Raw genomic sequence first — 16,980 nt, 5'->3', positions numbered from 1 at the left:
GCAAACGGTCTTTACTGCGCTGTGCGATAGCGCGATCTATACGACAGGCACGGCGAAATGGTTGACCACGTTGGGCGCTGCGTTGGCAGGAGATCCCAATCTGTCCTTCCAGACGCGTTGTAACGGAGCCGCCAGACACCCCACCCTTGAATCCATAATATCGTACCTGTGCGTGGAAATCCTGTAGCATCTTATCCGGCAACAGGTAGTGGTGAACGGTCCAGTACTGAAAATTTACTTCGAACTCTGCCCGTCAACCAATCGACCTCGCGCACTCCGCCAGTCCACAAAACCGTTGATAGACCTTGCTGGTCCACAAAGCCGCCAACGACCTTACCGCGATCCGCATCTATCAATCACCAGTAACATGACTCAATTTCAGTACTAGTCTCTTGCTATTTGGTAGAAGATGGAACCAGCCCAAGTGCATAATCGTGGGACATGCATAGCGACGCAGAGTTGGCCTAGTTGGCGCGGCGCAGAAAACATTGTGCATCCTTAAAACCAGATCGCGCGTTCACTCTTTACTTGCCATACGCGGCCCCCGTGCTTTCTCCTTTAAGCCCAGCGTTTGACAACATAGCTGCATTCCAAGTCTGCTCTCGACTTGTTCACCAGGTGGCACCTTTTGGAAGTGAGATACCGTTTTGCCATCAATATAGCCAACCGGCCAAATCTTCTTTTAGTGAATTCCTCCTTGCTAAAAGACGGATAAGAGCACGAGAGCGCAAACCACACGTCCTTTCCGGCATGACACCAAGTCCAACTAAATCCTGCACGCCATGTATCTTCATAAACAAAAACGTACATGCTATTCGCGGCACACGGCGCCGATAAGCCATCCTGCGCGCTATAAAGGACCAACCAGACAGTGACAGTAACATGCTAGTTTCAGCTTAACTATCCTCAGATTCATATACACACCTGTACATCCTAACCATCACGGAACTATTCCGCCGGGCGTCAACCTCGACGACGTTTGTGATGCTAAAGTCCTCTTTGCACGAGGAGCCTTTTTGCAGAAACGAACACCAATCAAACCAACCTGCGGCCGATTGCGACCAATTCTTTGGTCCATACACACTAGCTAAGGCGTCGCCCAGGGCCACATCTGGGCGGCCCTCTGTGCCAGATCAATATCCGTAAACAAAGCAGCCAAATAACAGAAGTACAGAATGACCCGTGGGTCCGTCCCGACCTCTACAACATCTCATACCACCTCACACCACCACAACAACCAGCCCGAAACCCAACGCAACACCGTCGCTACGGACTGTACATATTATTATTACCATGTATTTATTACCGCATCTGAGAAGCCACAGGGGGGGAAATAGTCCCTTGCTGCTCTCCCTCCATTTGAATAAGGCTGCTGCACATCTCCCCTTCCTTCCCCAGTTCCCCAGTTGAACAGCAGTAAAACCTCCCGGCAAACGAACATAGGAAATAAACGAACATGGAGCCTCGTCGCGCAGACACTGGCACGCCGGCTTTCCACCTGCATCGCTGGGACTCACACGCTGTCGCATAATCCACGCCCACACTACGAGCGTGGGGAGTATTTTGGGCTTAACAAACCCTTGTAGGAGGTGCAGCACGTCGCGTACAGGCGCGCTTTTACTCCGGGCATTTTGGCTAGCTAGCCGTCCCGCTGGCTCCCAAATGAAAAGGGACGGGAGGCGAAACCGAATAGATGAATGCATGCATTTTCCTAAGTACGACGGAAACACACGCTCTCTTGAGGAGACCAAGAGGCACAGCCCCACCCGGGCTTCGTTACAGCTGGCTCAACGCCGATCGCGGAGGGGAGAGAGCGGGAAGACAGCGGATCGGCCGGGCGGGAGTTCCAGAGCCTAGGAAGAGAGATGAATTGAAAGGTGCCAGCACGGAGCAGTTTCTTTCAACTCCTGGAGGAAACAAACTGGAGATATTCCAGCCCACCCGCTTCTTTTCTCTCACTTTCAGATCCGCCTGGCTTCCTACCGCTCTGTCCAAAGCCGATTCCACAACTTCTTCCACGTATCATTTCCAAAAGGATTTGCACTGATCTGTATCTCTGCATGTATGTACATGCAGGAACACACGTACCTACATACATGTTTTTCCTTTTTGAAACGAGGGGACGAGCAGATGTCATCGGTTTTGCTGTGGGTGCTACTGCCGTTCACGTCGTCATATGGGCGGCGCCTGCTGTCGCCGGCGGCGGAAGCGCCGCAACCGGCAGTGGCGGCTGCGGTAGCGGCGCCGCCGGTGTCGGAGACTCCAATATCCAGGAAACCTCCGCCAACAGTGCCGTTGTGTCCCATTCCCTGGAGGCAATGCCGCTGCTGCCGCTGCCGGTGCTTACAGCGCTACCGCCCCCACGTTGAGTAAACAAACTGTTGTTAGTGGCGGACATGAAGCTATTGCCGCCGCCAGGGAACAGGCTGGCGACGCTGGAGCCGACGGCGCCGTCGAGGCGAGCACGCTTGGATGGACTGGAGGCCACTCCCGGAGGCAAAGGCGGCAGCGGTAGCGCTTGGTTGCCGTACCACCAGCTACCTGCCACAGCGGGCAAGAACGGCTGCTGCTGCTGCTGCTGCTGCGTCGCCTGGGGCTGTGGGGGCTGCTGCTGCTGTTCGAGAAGGCTCTTCATGCTGCCGGGCTGCTGGCGTTGAGACTGAGACTGAAGGGGCATTTGTACGGCATGCGGCAACGGGCCGCCAGCGTCCGACGACGATGATGCGAATAGCGTTGTAGTCAGGGGTTGCACGGAGCCTATGGCGGCGCCGCCGGCTGCGGTTGCGGTTGCGGCTGCGGTGGAGGCACCTCCGCCGCCGCATGCGCTCAAAGTTGGACTCGACCAAGCAGCGGCCTCAAGCGCTGGTGTGGTGTGGTGTGGTGTGGTGTGGATGAAATTTGGGAAAATGGACACGATATTACACGATACTACAGAAAGGTAAGACGCTCGGGAGTCAGTGGCTCGTCATTGTTACATCCGATCATTGACTCTCCAGAGTTCCGCAACAGAGAGGAGAAAGGATAAGGGGCTTGCTAAAGGTCTAAGTCTTACCTTGGAACATGGCCTCAAAGTCGGCATCGAGGATGGAGGGACCGCCGCCGGCGCCGTGCCAACCTCCCCCATTCACATCGCCAACACCTCCCAAAGTCCACGAAGTATCGACGGCTGCAGCATGTCCCGAAAGCACCGACGTGGACTGGGCCCGTTGCGGTGGCGGCTGCTGCTGCTGCTGTTGCACAGGCGCCGGCGCCGGCGCAGGCGCTTTGCCCTTGTGGGACGCTGCGGCCGCCGCCGGCGCTGGCCCTGCCGCCGCCGCCGCAGACTCGGAAGCAGTAGGTTTTGCGTCGGGCGGCTGAAGACTGAGCGGAGGCCACGGCGAGGCGGATCCAGGGAGGTCTGCAGCGCTGCCGAAGCGTGACACGGCCGGCACAAAGCCGCGCTGCATTCCGCCGCTGCCGCTGCCACTGCCGCTGCTGCCAGTGCTAGTACTACTGCTGCTGCTGCCGCCGCCACTGCCGCCGTAGGCAGCAGGCGCCTCGGGAATCGCCTCGTGCTGGAGATGGTGATGACGATGTGGGAAAGCGGACAGCAGCTGGCGGGAGGCCGGCGCCGTGGTTGGGTTAATGGCGCAGCCAATGGCACCCAGGTGGTTGCAGACGTTGCCGTTGCCGCCGCCAATGGCGGGGGCCGCGTCCGAGGGCGCCGCCACAGCGGCGGCAGAAGGCAAACCGACGGGTGACGCAGCACCGCTTCCGAAGACGCCGCTGATGGGTGACGATACTCGACTGAAGGGGTGCACTGGGGAGCTGGCGCCACCGTCCTCGCCACCGTCGTATCCCCCGACACCGCCGCCGGCTGGCTTGCGCTTCCTGGCCAAGTCGTGGGTCAGCGTTGGCCCCCCGCTGACCTCCTGTGGCGGCTGCTGCTGCTGCTGCTGCTGCTGCTGTTTCAAGTATTGCTGCTGTAGCTGCTGCCGCAGCTGTAGCTGCTGTCGAAGCTGTTGTGGCTGTGGCTCTAACCGCTGCTGTTGCATGTCTTGCTGTAGCGATGTGAGCATATTCGCGTGCGGTGCCTGCTGCAGCCGCTGCTGCAGCTCCTGTAGCTGTAGTTGCTGTTTTTGCAATTGCTGTTGCAGCAGCTGCTGCTGCCGCAGCAGATGCAGCTCCTGCAGCAGGACGGGGTGCGTTGGGATCGCCGCCGCTGCCGCAGGCGGGAAGCTAAGTCCGCTGGCGCTACTGTCGCCGCCAGCAACGTCGTCGGGCGACGGCAGTAGTATTGGCGGCAGCGGCATGCAGCCCTCCGCCACGTTGCGCGGGGGGGTGCCGGGCGGGGGCGACATGCGCGCGAAGTGAAGTAACGCCAGCGCCAGGTACAGCTGGGACGTTTGTTTCTTGGGATCTGCAAAGTCAGTCGGTCCACCACCGTAAGCTGCACAGTAGGACCCACCATTAGCAAGTAACACCACCACCACCTACAAAACCCACAAGAAACCCACAAGAAAACATTTGCGTGCAGAGCACAATCTGTTCGTTGTCTAACGTGATCATGTTTAGGAAACCTTAAGTTCGCCCCTGCCCCAATTCCACCCCCAACTTACCGGAATGGTATTTAAGTGTAAACAACCCGGTGCGAGGTTCGAATCCGACTACCGTCGCTGCGCGCCACGCACCAGTAGGCCGTTGAGGTTCATGCAGCCGCTGAGACGGCGGCGGCGGGACCGTCGAGTTCGGCCCATCGGGCACCGCGTCCCACCAGAACACGCTCAGCTGCTTTCGCTTGAGAGCCTCACCCCCCATATGCAAGGCAGCCGCACGGAGCCATGCGGGCAGCGGAACCTGCGCAGTGCCATACCCCACCACAGCTGGGGCTTAGGTTGCGTTTTACACACTATTACCGTTTTGTATACATAGTTTTAACATATAATGTCCTTAACACGATCGCTCCATCACTAATAATAAGGCCGAGGAGGACATTCAGACAGCAGAGGGCGGCAGGGGATGGACATTGAAAATGAAGACAACCAAGCCAGGACGTCCCAGACTGCAGCAGAGGGCGCAGGGTATTCTGAGAACCACAGAATGAACAGCTGCATGAACTGCGAGCTGCAAGAATGAACAGGATGACAACAATTAAGGTTTTTACCGCCGTTGCCTTTGTGACGAACTGGACGAGCTACGATACGCTAACAGATCGCGAAAAATGCAAATGCAAAGCCTAGCCTCCGCACGTCAACGCGGTAGAAGATCTCATTAAGCACTACATGTTTGACTATGAACTTATTAGGTTTTCGCGGCTGACATCGATTGCACCAGCACAGGACGAGCAGCATGTATCCTGTACAAGAGCTCTGCGCGTAGCGAATCTTTATGGAAAGGAATGCGTGTCGAAACGGAAAGAGGAAACCGAAGGCAGTGTTGCTACCTACCAAGAAATTTGCGGTCGGTTGTCGCACTGAGAGGCGTTCGAACGATGCGCCGCCCAAGGACGTGTGCAGACACCACTCGTGCAGCGTCATAACGCGACCTGCAGTTAGCGCAGCAAGATTAATGCGTTACTTGTCGTTATGATACAGCGAATACGAAACAGCTTGCTTTAGGCCGGTCATAAAGGAAACGCAGCAAAGCTAACCCGTAAAGTCCGGGCCCCTCAATCATAACCTGCCTTGCTTCTCCTGAGTTGCATGGACTCAACAAACACAGCTCGTGTGTATAGTTGTGATACCAGCAGAACCAGAAACCCGACGGCGTGAAGCCAAGCAGAAAAGAACCCTTAATGTCTCACCTCCGCTTTGAAACAAATCCGTTATCGGTCGCGTCGCACAAGAAGCGCACTTGCAAGCGACCATAATGCTCGTTGCGGAAGCGGTGCAGCATCCGAGAACACGACATGAAGACCTGCGGCGGTGTCGCAGATTTCAGCAGCGACGACGTCAGCTGGCCCCTTCCAAAACGCCGAGGAAGATTCAAGTCATCCCCTCTGGAATTTACATGTATTGATACAAGAGACCTTTAAACACATAAGATCACCATCGTCAGTGAACGCCAAATAGGCACTAACCAAATGTCGCAGGAAGTGAGCAATTCGCAGCAACTCACCCATTCAGGACAAGCTCAATGTGAGCAGGGAGATAGTCAGCGCCGTGTATCAGGGAAGTTAGGCTCTTCGAACCCTTGTCCATCTTTCCTTTCCTGAAAAATGTGTAATCGCGGCAAGACGTCTCCGCTTTGGCTTCGAGCGAATAGTAAGGAGATTATCGAGACGTTTGGGACGTGGATTGGCTGCAAGCGACGAATATTCAGAACGTCACGCCGGACAGTTAGGACGCGATCAGCGCAAGATGCCGCCAGGTAACCAGAAGCTCTGGAAATAAGGAAGATACAAATTTCCTCATCGTTTATGCCTACTGGCCTGCGCGCAAATGTCTACAGGAACAATACCGTAACGCGGTGGATCTGTTTTCGACTGGAGCTCACCGGTATCGCAATGACGGTGAACTTGCACTGTTAGTATGGACACATCTTCATTCTTGGCATAAGGCTAGGGATTGAAGATTGAAGTGCTACTACTAACAAAGTTATGGTACGGGAAAAGTCCAGGACTATTCGACCCGCACAGGCCTTTAAACCGAGTTATTTTGTACAGGACTCGTCAACGCTCAAAATGGGTAACGAATTCAGCATGGGTTCATTTATTAGTTAAATAACTTAAAGTATGTCTGCCAAAAGGCCGGTTACGTGATTGGTCTCAAGCCCTAGCTCCCGCCCAGATGGACTTGCGTCACGAACCCGGACAATGCAATAGCAAAGTTCACCTATTTTGAGGATATTTAAGGGTCTCGACTTATCGCCTTGGCTCATTAGTGGATCATGTGCGCAAAGGTGTCTTGTGAACCTATTTCTCCAATTCGTGCATTTATTTGCATGCTTCGCTCATTATTTCAAACTCGTCATCACAGTGGCTGAATGGCAAGCTTGCGCCACGCCACGCTTGAGTTACGTAATATACCACTATATTTTTTAGGGCTTTCACACAGGCATGCATGTTCTTCCCCGTCCTTGGAGATTTAGCGCGCACGTAATGTCAGAAAAGTCACAAACGATTAAACTTTGAAAGGATCTTAGTTTCATACCAAGGTCGACAATCGCTGCTCGTAGCCGTACTAAGTCGGACAGAACCAGCGAGCGAACTTTCATAACTGCGCGCGTAAACAACAAGCATCAACGGATTGTGCGCGCCATAAGAAATAGTGCGGTGTTTATATTACAAGCGTTTATAACCCAGAGTGCGTGTGTGTGTATGTATGTGCGTGTGTGTGTAAATAATATCCGGACGTTATGAGCGCTAAGGGTGGTCGTCCAACGCCGATGTTCCCCTGTCAACAGTCCGTTCGCGACTTGCCCACGCCTTGTATGCTGTTCGCGGGTTTCCACGCGCCCAGGAGGGGGTCGGTAGCAGACCGGTTAGCTATAACCCAACCGACCGCTTCGGTAGCTAGCTAGGGTAAAAAACGACATTTCGGGATAACGACCCGGTAACCGACCGGTAACCTTACTGGTCGGTTACCGGATCGTTATCCTTACCTATCGGTAACCTTACTGGTCGGTCGCCTTACCGACCGGTAACTTCATCAGTCGGTGGTGCCCCAGTTACTGGGTCGTTATGTCGGTTACCCTACCGGCCAGGTACCGAAGCGACCAGTTACCGACCGGTTCGGTAGAGTTATTACCAACTGCTGATAATCCGAATGATCTCCATGAAGGCACTTGGCAACAAATGCAGAGGAGCAACTGCTTCCCACCCAGCGACCAGCAGCTTGTCGCCAGGCTTGTCGCGGCGTACACAGCAGCCTATGCTATTTTTCGAGTTGCTTTCCGAGTAGCGCCCACGGGTGAAGAGATGGCCCCCTGTCCCACACATCATAAGAAGTGCCTTGTCTACACCTGCTGGTTTGGTGAAGCGACCAGACATGCCGCCTGCTGCGCTTCTGCGTGCCACCACTGTACTGGCTGGTGCACGATGACAAGAGGTAAATTTCCTAATAACAAGACTGACCATGTAGATTTGATTTAACATTTACGCTGTACAGAAGTAAAATTCAAAACTTGGACCCAGTTTACAAACAGTTTTTATTAGATGCTATATTCTCGTTATTTCACCCAAAGGTGAAAGGACGAGCAAATTTAGCTTACTAGCCATTCGTACGCAATTACTTGGCCCGACCGGTAATCAATTGGTGGGTGCCTCATGAGCCTCGTGGCTCGCTTGGGCCGTACAAGCTCAAGAAGCTTGCAATCAAAAACGCCAAATCGGTAGGGTAACCCTTTATCGGCAAGGCAAGGGCCTATAACTCCCCTCCGTAACCCAATTGAGGCCCCACTCTACCGACCGGTTGGGCCGGAGGGTTACCGATCGCTAACCGACCGGTCGAATGTGTATCTGCCATCGGGCCTCTTGCCGCTTGCCATCGACGCTCATAGGTAGGAGGGCCCCCGAACACCACTTCCTAACAGTCACGGTGCACTACCCCAAGAACCCCCACAACCAGGAGCTAACGGTAATTTCACGGCCCCCTACGAAATCTGGCACGGCAGGCGGCGCAACTTCACCAAGCCAGAGTTCAAACCAGAGGCCATAGATAAGGGCTGGTCATACAACTCCAACAACTATCTTTACCTAGCTAACTAAGCCTCGCAACCGCTCCTACAGCTCGCAGTTATGAGCCAGCTCGATGTAGCAGCTGCCGTCAGGCGCCAGACGGTTCGCAAACCCGATGCGCACTGAGCACCCCTCCAGCAACGGCATCAGCGCCGCCGACTGATCCAGCAGAAAACAGCACGCGCGACGGAAGTGGTCCGGAGAGACCCGCGGGTCACGTGTGAGACTGCGGAGCCGCAAGCGCTGTCTTGTCTGCGGGAGGGTTGCGGGCGTTTGGGGGGGAAGTAAAGGTGTTCGCTGGCAAGGCAGGTGTGTGTGTTACAAGTTGCAAGTTATACAATTTATACAATTTATACAATTTATACAATTTATACAGTTTATACAATTTATACAATTTATACAATTTATACAATTTATACAATTTATACAGTTTATACAATTTATACAGTTTATACAAGTTATACAGTTTATACAAGTTATACAAGTTATACAAGTTATATATAGGAGCTGCCAGACCAACACACCGCCTCTTGTTCGCAGAGCTATCGCAGCTACCCCTACACTACCACGTTCTCAAGCAGGTTGTGAGGTTTTGGAACCATGTCCGTTTACAGCGTGGGTCTGTGGCACACCAAGTTTTGCGACAGGAGGTCGCAGAGTCCCTCTCCAACCCCGAAGGGCCCGGATGGGGGACACTACTCCTCCGTTTTCTATGTTTTTTGGGGCACGATGTATGGAAAGAGGCCCCGCAAGGGCTACACGAGGTAGACGAACGAGTGGAGTGGCTGATGAACAAGCCAATGCCAGAAGGTGTGATTTTGGAGTTCAAGGACCGATTAATGAGTGGTTGGAAGCATACGCGTTTAGATGTCCAGCCTGACGTGTATCCGTCAGACGGCAAGCAACCAGGAATTCACATGGCGAAGTATAAGCATTGGATGGGGCTGGCGGCCGAGCAAGCGGGCAGGAAGGAGGTGCTCCCGCACATCACAATGTTTATCCCACGTTCGGCGAATCGCAAGCTTATGCAGTTTAGGCTTTGCTGTTGGGCACTGGCGGCTAACAGAGCGTGTAAGGGACGGCGTTATATACCTAGGGAGGAGCGAGTATGCCCTTGCTGCGGCACTGATAGCCACATCGAGGAGAGAACACATTTTGCTGGACTGTCCGGTTTACGACGGAATCAGATCTGATATGGGCTTTCCACGCTTCGAACATATGAAGGACGCTATGAAGTGGGAACCTGAACGCCTGGCAAGGATGCTGGAAAGTATATGGTCTCACCGCAACTCTATCGTTCCCTTTGGTCGTTAGTATACTTCATCACTTGTTTCGTTGGAAGTGCGAGGTAGGATGGTGCTTATAGGCGATTTGGCAGCCCTTGAGCCCTCGGCTCGTACTAGGGTGGTTTGCAGGTACGGGGAACGCACCCACGACCATGTAACAACAACAACAAAAATACAAGTTATACAAGTTATACAAGTTATACAAGTTATACAAGTTATACAAGTTATACAAGTTATACAAGTTATACAAGTTATACAAGTTATACAAGTTATACAAGTTATACAAGTTATACAAGTTATACAAGTTATACAAGTTATACAAGTTCCGCACAAGCACTTGTGCGGGGGTGTCTGTAAAAGCCGGGGGGGCCATGGATGGTAAAACGGACAGGTGTGTGTGTATGTGTATGTGTGTGTGCGCCGGCTTCGTCGAAGCTGACACACGGCGACCTAGTCACGCCAGGGCCATTTCGGATTCAAGTGAGCTGCGCAGGACGGCCCCGCAGAGAGCGGCGTAATGTAAGAATAGATACACACACGGGAATACGCGCTCTCTCCCTCTCCCCCGCTCTCTCCCTCTCTCCTCTCCCCCGCTCTCTCCCTCTCTCCTCTCCCCCGCTCTCTCCCTCTCTCCCTCTCCCCCGCTCTCTCCCTCTCTCCTCTCCCCCCCTCTCTCCCTCTCCCCCGCTCTCTCCCTCTCTCCCACGCTCAGTCTAGGTGCCCGCGGGACAGTCACTTATCCCACATCTCCCAGCCCTTTCCGAACCCATTCGCCTGCGTTCACCAGTACCCTGCCCTTGTCCCACCCGATCACTGAGCTGCCGAGACTCTGTCTCCACCCTCCGATGGTTCTGCACTGCCGCCTGAGCCCGGTCGCCCAGCTGGGAGACACCACGGTACACCTCATCCGCCGTCGCGTCGCTGGCCACTTGTACGACACCAGGAGTCGAGTCATCTAGGCGGCAAGGAGGCGGCGGCGGCTGCTGTCCCTGCTGCGTCACATAGAGACACACACACACATACACACAGATACACACATACAGACACACACACAAGTGCGCAGGTCCGACGGGCTCAGACCCAGCCGTGTACGGGGTAGGGAGGCGACCGGCCTGGCGGGTGGAGCTATTGAAGAGAGGGAGGGGAGGAAAGCATGTCTTGTGTGCATGTGTGTGTATCTGTTAGATATCGATTCGGGCCTGACACTGGCCAGGGGCACCTAATCGTACCCCAACGGGAACGATCACCGAAGCACTTTCCTCCCGTACAGGTAGGGTGGGTGTGTCTGTGCGGTGTGTATTAGGAGGGTACGGAAACATCCCTACGTCAAAATGCAGCGCGCGAGTCACCTGCAACACGCAAACGGGGGTTAGCCATATTGCCTTCTCGAGGGATGGCCGTTCGAAGACCAAAGGCGATATGTTCGGCACTCTTAGCCACTCGCAAGCTGCGCGGCCCAAGCAGGTCTCTGCTGCGAGAAGCTCTTTAAACATCGAAAATAATGTCCTGTACGGAGTAACCCTCTCATCTTTAGCTGTGTGTACGGCGAGTACGAAATACGACAGTTTCTTTTGCGTAACCTGTGTGTTTCGATTGTTGAACCCGTGGTGCATGCGCGCTTGCAACGAAGTGAACGGACATGCCCAATCCGCGTCTGTGCACCAGCTATTGCTACTGCCGTTGCTAGCCTCCCTCCCTCCCTCCCTCCTTTCCCGTTCACTGCCGTACATGCCCGGTGAGGAGGGGTGGCATGATACACAGCGACACGTCCGTGGCGAAGGCGGCGCCACCAACAGGTCCACTGGCCGCTGCAGCCGCGGCGAGCCGCTCCAGGAAGCTTCTGTACGACGGTTCCATGAGATTGCCGTACGACGTGAACACCTGCGCTACGCCGACTGCGCGAGCGACTTGGGTCTCCAGGTTGCGGAGCGCCTGCAGCAGCATGTACGTGTACGACACCGATGCACACCGAAAACAATACCGTTACAAAGTTGCCGTGGGCGCCGTAATTCCTTGCGAATTACCTGCTATTCTATATTTGTAGACAAAACCTTTTCGAGCAGTTGTATTTTTCCTCCTCCGCAAACAATTTGTTGACTTACGTCGTACCAAAATTGGGGATCTTTTCTTGAGGCGCCTGGGAGCTGGACGGTGGGGTCAAGACAACTGTTTTCTACCGTTAGTGGTTAGTCGCAGTTAGGTAGTTAGGTCGTTAAGGCTGTCGGCATGGAGCTGAAATCTTAACCGCTCCTGCACCCAAGAACACAACGCTTGGTCACGTGGACCTGGCCATCTGGGTATTCAGCCGCTAACCACAACCACCAACTACAACTACCCATTCATCCCCCTACCCAGCCTATCTACCTGTACGTTCTTCCTCTGTTGTCGTACAAAATCCAGATCCGCCCCGGTGAGGAAGCTCGTCCAGGTCGCGTCCTCTGGGTCGGCGGCGGGGAGACACAGCTGTCCTAGCCGGTCCAACCCCAGCCTGGCTCAGGGAGGGGTGGTTGGGTCATGAGGTGGTTAGGAAAGGCAATCTTGGAATGGTGGTCGTTGAGGTAGTTGGAATGGTGGTTGTTGAGGCAGTTGGAATGGTGGTCGTTGAGACAGTTGGAAGGGTGGTTTGGAATGGAGGAGTATGATGGTATTCAAAAATTTAAATGGTATGTAGAATGGTAAGTGCGTTGTATCGGCCATCGAGTCGAGAAGCAGCCCTTCACCCCCGGCCCCGCATGCACCCACTGCAACAGGAGCAAACGAAACAGACGCAGACGCAGCAGCACTATTCGGCCCTGCAGTGCCACACAGCCAAACCCTCTAACCATACGTCATCCCTAGGGTTGGGCGCCCTTTAGAAACTTAAAAATTACATATTCTAATTAGAATTAGAATTCTAAGCTAGAAATTAGAAAGGCCTGCTTAGAAGGTTTATAATACTCTAATGCCGTACACCCACTAGAACGTGCCAAAAGTGGTCCTTTCCGACCGCAAATGTTGCTTTTTGGGTCTGATAGGATGTTTCATGTTTCGAGTTTTCGTTTGCAGTCGTGTAGAGAACGCAGTTGCCACGTAACTGTATTCAGTGCTCCTTGAGACCGCTGTGAGCAGGACAGGGACTGACTGTTTGAGTTCAGAATTGACTCTTCAGACCTTTTCTGGGCGCAAGGGCTACGTAAACCGGTTGTAGGGTTCGGGAACGCGTGAGTGTGCAGGGTTTTGTTGACTTTTGATGAGTATCACAGACGTTTTCTGGCCGAATTGAAGGGGGGATGCCGGGGTTGGGTCCTCCAGAGTGTCAGACCTGTACAAAAACCCCGGAAGTATCCAAGTAAAGCATAATAAGCCGTCCCAATGGTCCAAAAATAATTTAAATCAGAGCTCCCAGCGAAAAGTTGACCCCCTTGTTCTAAATTTATTTCTAAACTCTAATTAGAATTATAATTAGAAATAGTATAGAACGCTTGCCATTCTAAACTTTTGCCCAACCCTAGTCATCCCTCCTCCTTCCTCCCTACCTCACCCCACCTCACCCCATCTCACCCCACCCCACCCCACCTCAACCCACCCCACCTCACCCCACCTCACCCCACCCCACCCCACCCCACCCCACCCCACCCCACCCCACCTCACCCCACCTCACCGGTCGCCAATAACGATATGACAGCCCTGCAGCTGCACCTCCCCCGCCACCCCGTCCACCACCCGAGCCAACCGCTCCAGGAGGGCCACCTGGCTGCGGGCGGGCAGACGCTTGTCGGCGAAGCTCACCATCACCTGGCCGCGGGAGGGGGGGAGGGGTAATTATGCGGCCAAGACAGGGAAACCACCTGCCACTGGCGCCCGGATCGGATGGCTGTATGGCAGGTCAGTGCGGGCCCTCCATACCCCCACATCCCCACATCTCTACACCACCACACCCCCGTACGGTGCCGTACCTGATGCCGCAGCCGCATCGCACCGCGCAGGTTCGCAACGCGGACGGCCGGGTCAGAGGTGCTCGCCGCCTCCACCTGCGTATGCACGTCTGTATGTGTGTATTTGTTTGTTTTTTTGCAGGGGGAATCGAAGGGGGGAGCTGTAGGGGGGAGCAGTAGAGAGCCAATCAGAAGTGTACGAGGGATGGCAAACAGGCCCGTCTGCTTTGCCGCAAGCAAGCATATCAAACCCTCACGTCTCCCTAGTCAATTCACTTCATGGCGCCGGGCTGTGAGCAGCACGACGGCGTGGTGTATATAGCCCCCCACACACACACCACACACATACACAGCAGAGCACAGCAGGCCAAACCCCACACACCGCCGGCTGTCCCTCGCTGACCCACCTGCCGAAGCGCCTCCACAGCCTCCGGCAAGAAGGCAGCCAAACTCAACGGGCCCCCGTCGTCCTCGTCCTCCTCCCGGCCACCATCTGCAGCACCACCTCCGCCGCCTCCGCCGCCACGGCCGCTGGTGGCCAGGCCGCACGCCGCCAGCAGCTTCACGAGGGCTTTACGAGTGGGTGCCGCGAGCTCTTTGGCGCCTTCCGGTGGGAGGGAAGTGGGAACGCAAGGAATGGGGCAGGGAACAGCGGGAGGGTGGGGGAGAAGGGGGGGAGAGGAGGAGAGTTGGGTGTAGGAGAAACAGGGCAACGAGAGGGATTAAGAGGTGCGTGTGTGTATAAAGGGGGGGAGGTAGGACGCCAACAAGAGCCGCCACCGAGCCCCCTCAGACATGAGGCAAATCGAGGACAAGGAAAGTGAGGGGGCTATACGTATCATGATAATGATTATGATAAGGATTCCTGCCCAGGTAATCGACTGCCATGGCGCCGCACCTGCCGGGCTGATGGCCGGCGGCGGCAACGTAATCTGAACAAGATGGAGCCCAGCCACCTCCGTCGCCGCCGCCGAGCTGGCCGTCCCGCCGTCGCCACTAGTGGCGGCGGCGGCAGCGGCGGCAGGTCTCGTAGCGCTCGGCGGGGGCCTCAACGGCGGTCTGGCGGGGGCCGTCGGTGTGTACGACTCAGCTGGTGGGCCAAAGCCAAAGTCAGCACATACCATGCAGGTTGTGGGTAGGGGTGGGGAACGGGGCGGGGCGGGACGGAAGGGGGAGCGGAGCTTGGTGGTGTTGGGGGGGCTGATGGCGGCGTGATGGGACAGGGCGCCCTCTGTTGGTGGACCAGCGTTGAGGGTTCGGGAAGGTTTTTCAAGGCCGGAGAAGCTGCTGCTACTGCCGCGGCCACTGCTACTGCCGCAGATGCTGCGACTGCGATTATAACGTTACAAGGAACGAGAACGACTTTGTCAAAAGCTGTTGTTGCTGATGCTCTGTGTGTATGTATGTATGTGTGTATGTGTGTATGTGTATATGTGTGTGTGTGTTTTGATGACCTGAGCCGCGGGAAGGGAAATGGCGGAGTGGCGCACAACAATTGACATGACTGAATGCACTAGTCAATCTGTGTGTCTCCTTCCTCGCCGTACGGACAGCTCCACACCACATATATACATACAGACGCGCTAGGATCAGCTCGCACCTGCGTCCACGTGCTGCTGTAGTGGTGGTTGCGGCGGCTCTCGTAGGTAAAACGAAAAGCGGTACGGCAGGCGTGCTGCGGGAGAACGTACGTCACCACCACGAGCGAGCTGCACGTACTCCTGCAGCAGCTTGAAGGACCGCTCGTTCTCCTCCTAGGGAGGGACGTAGAGACAGGTTTTTGGGGCGGCTGCAGAAGTTTAGGGCTGTGTAAAGGCAGAGAGAGGTTAGGAAAAACATGTTCCTCGTCTGGGCTGCTGATTTTGACTTGGTGTGATTTGGGTTCCAGGTCTTTTGAGAGTGGCCAGTGGGCCGCCGGAGTCACATCTTGTTCATGAGGGAATGATGGGGGTTTCGGAGCAGCCCGTGAACAACACCATACGGCTCCTGCCCTATCCCCGTCTCTTGAGGGGAGACCCTGGTTACCATTTCGACAAGCAAGAAGCGAGCCCCACACCTTTAAGGCAGTAAGCCCCACAGCTTTCAGGCAGTGAGATGGGAGGAAAAGATCTGTTTCTCTTTTGGGGAGCTCTTTTGGCGGGGTCTATCCGTGTGGGGGATCCCCTGGATTTCATGATTACGAGAAAAATCGTTCATCCTGGAATCTTCGGTTCTGCCGCAGGAGTATATTTGGATGTTCAGGGTCGGGTATTGCACCTTGGCGAGGGGTTGGTCATGGAAGAGGTCTGGATGGACCTGCTTGTACAACAACCGCAGAGCGGCCCTTAGCGGCAGCACGTCGGTCCTGCTGCTGCCACCACCATCGCCGCTGCCAGCACGCCCATCACTGCCGCCGCTGCCGCCCCCGTCTGTCGCCCTACCCCGCCTGCTGCTGTTCGTACTACTGCTACTGCTACTGCTGCTGTGAGCATAACCACGGGCAGTCCCTGGAGTAGTGGTGGCGGCGCTGCCGCTGCCGTGGCCGTACACCTGTTGCCCGCCGGCAGCTACACCAACCAGCCACTCCGGCCCAGCTGAAAACGGCCGCCGCTGCTGCCGCCGCTGCTGCTGCTGCCACTGGGCGTGTTGGGCATGGGCACATGTGTGTCGTATGGCGGAAGGACCCCAGAAGAGGACCAGGATGTTCGCGGCTGCAGCAGCACCTATGGACGAAGGAGGGGGCCCGCCAGCGGCTGCGGCGGCGCAAGAAGGGGCAGTCACGCAGCCATGGGCCCCGAAGGGGGCCACACAAAGGCAGCGGCGGCGACCCCGACAGAGGTCCGAACAGAACCTCCGGTTTCCGGGGACCGTGTGACCTGTTGTGATGAGTTGCGAATGGAGTGGGCGGTGATGGTGGATGTTGTTGTTGTTGTTGCTGTTGTGGTGGTGGTGGTGCTGGTGGACTTCTCCTTGGCAGTAGCTGCCGTGCTGGAGAGTCCTACTGCTGCTGCTAATGTTGTAGGTGCTAGTGATGCTGCTGCTGTAGCAATCGATGGAGTTGCTGCCATAGTTGCTGACATAATTGCTGTAGCTCCTGTCGTTAGCGCTGTAGCTGCCGCTGTGGCTGCAGCAATCAGAGCTGCTA

The 16,980-nt window shown here is 55.3% G+C and overlaps 2 protein-coding genes across 2 annotated transcripts; both read right to left on the bottom strand.

Moving 5' to 3' along the window:
• Positions 1-2,164: 2,164 nt before the first annotated feature.
• On the bottom strand, positions 2,165-6,179 carry VOLCADRAFT_117222 (uncharacterized protein; the record flags this gene model as incomplete). Its single annotated transcript, XM_002949363.1, has 7 exons — positions 2,165-2,862; positions 3,053-4,399; positions 4,599-4,655; positions 4,791-4,836; positions 5,229-5,524; positions 5,783-5,895; positions 6,097-6,179. 7 exons carry the CDS (start codon positions 6,177-6,179, stop codon positions 2,165-2,167), a joined length of 2,640 nt encoding a protein of 879 aa, XP_002949409.1.
• A 2,522-nt stretch (positions 6,180-8,701) lies between these two features.
• VOLCADRAFT_117221 (uncharacterized protein) lies at positions 8,702-16,558 on the bottom strand (the record flags this gene model as incomplete). The annotated part of the gene is made up of 10 exons (XM_002949362.1): positions 8,702-8,908; positions 10,749-10,934; positions 11,671-11,874; positions 12,307-12,430; positions 13,583-13,716; positions 13,878-13,952; positions 14,264-14,460; positions 14,755-14,946; positions 15,457-15,610; positions 16,113-16,558. Coding segments are annotated over 10 exons (1,917 nt in total), but the record flags the coding sequence as incomplete, so codon positions are not given.
• Between the last annotated feature and the right edge of the window lie 422 nt (positions 16,559-16,980).

This window comes from Volvox carteri (assembly GCF_000143455.1).
Source record: "Volvox carteri f. nagariensis unplaced genomic scaffold VOLCAscaffold_14, whole genome shotgun sequence".
NCBI classification, from domain to species: domain Eukaryota; kingdom Viridiplantae; phylum Chlorophyta; class Chlorophyceae; order Chlamydomonadales; family Volvocaceae; genus Volvox; species Volvox carteri.
This window is presented reverse-complemented; position numbering and strand designations above follow the sequence as displayed.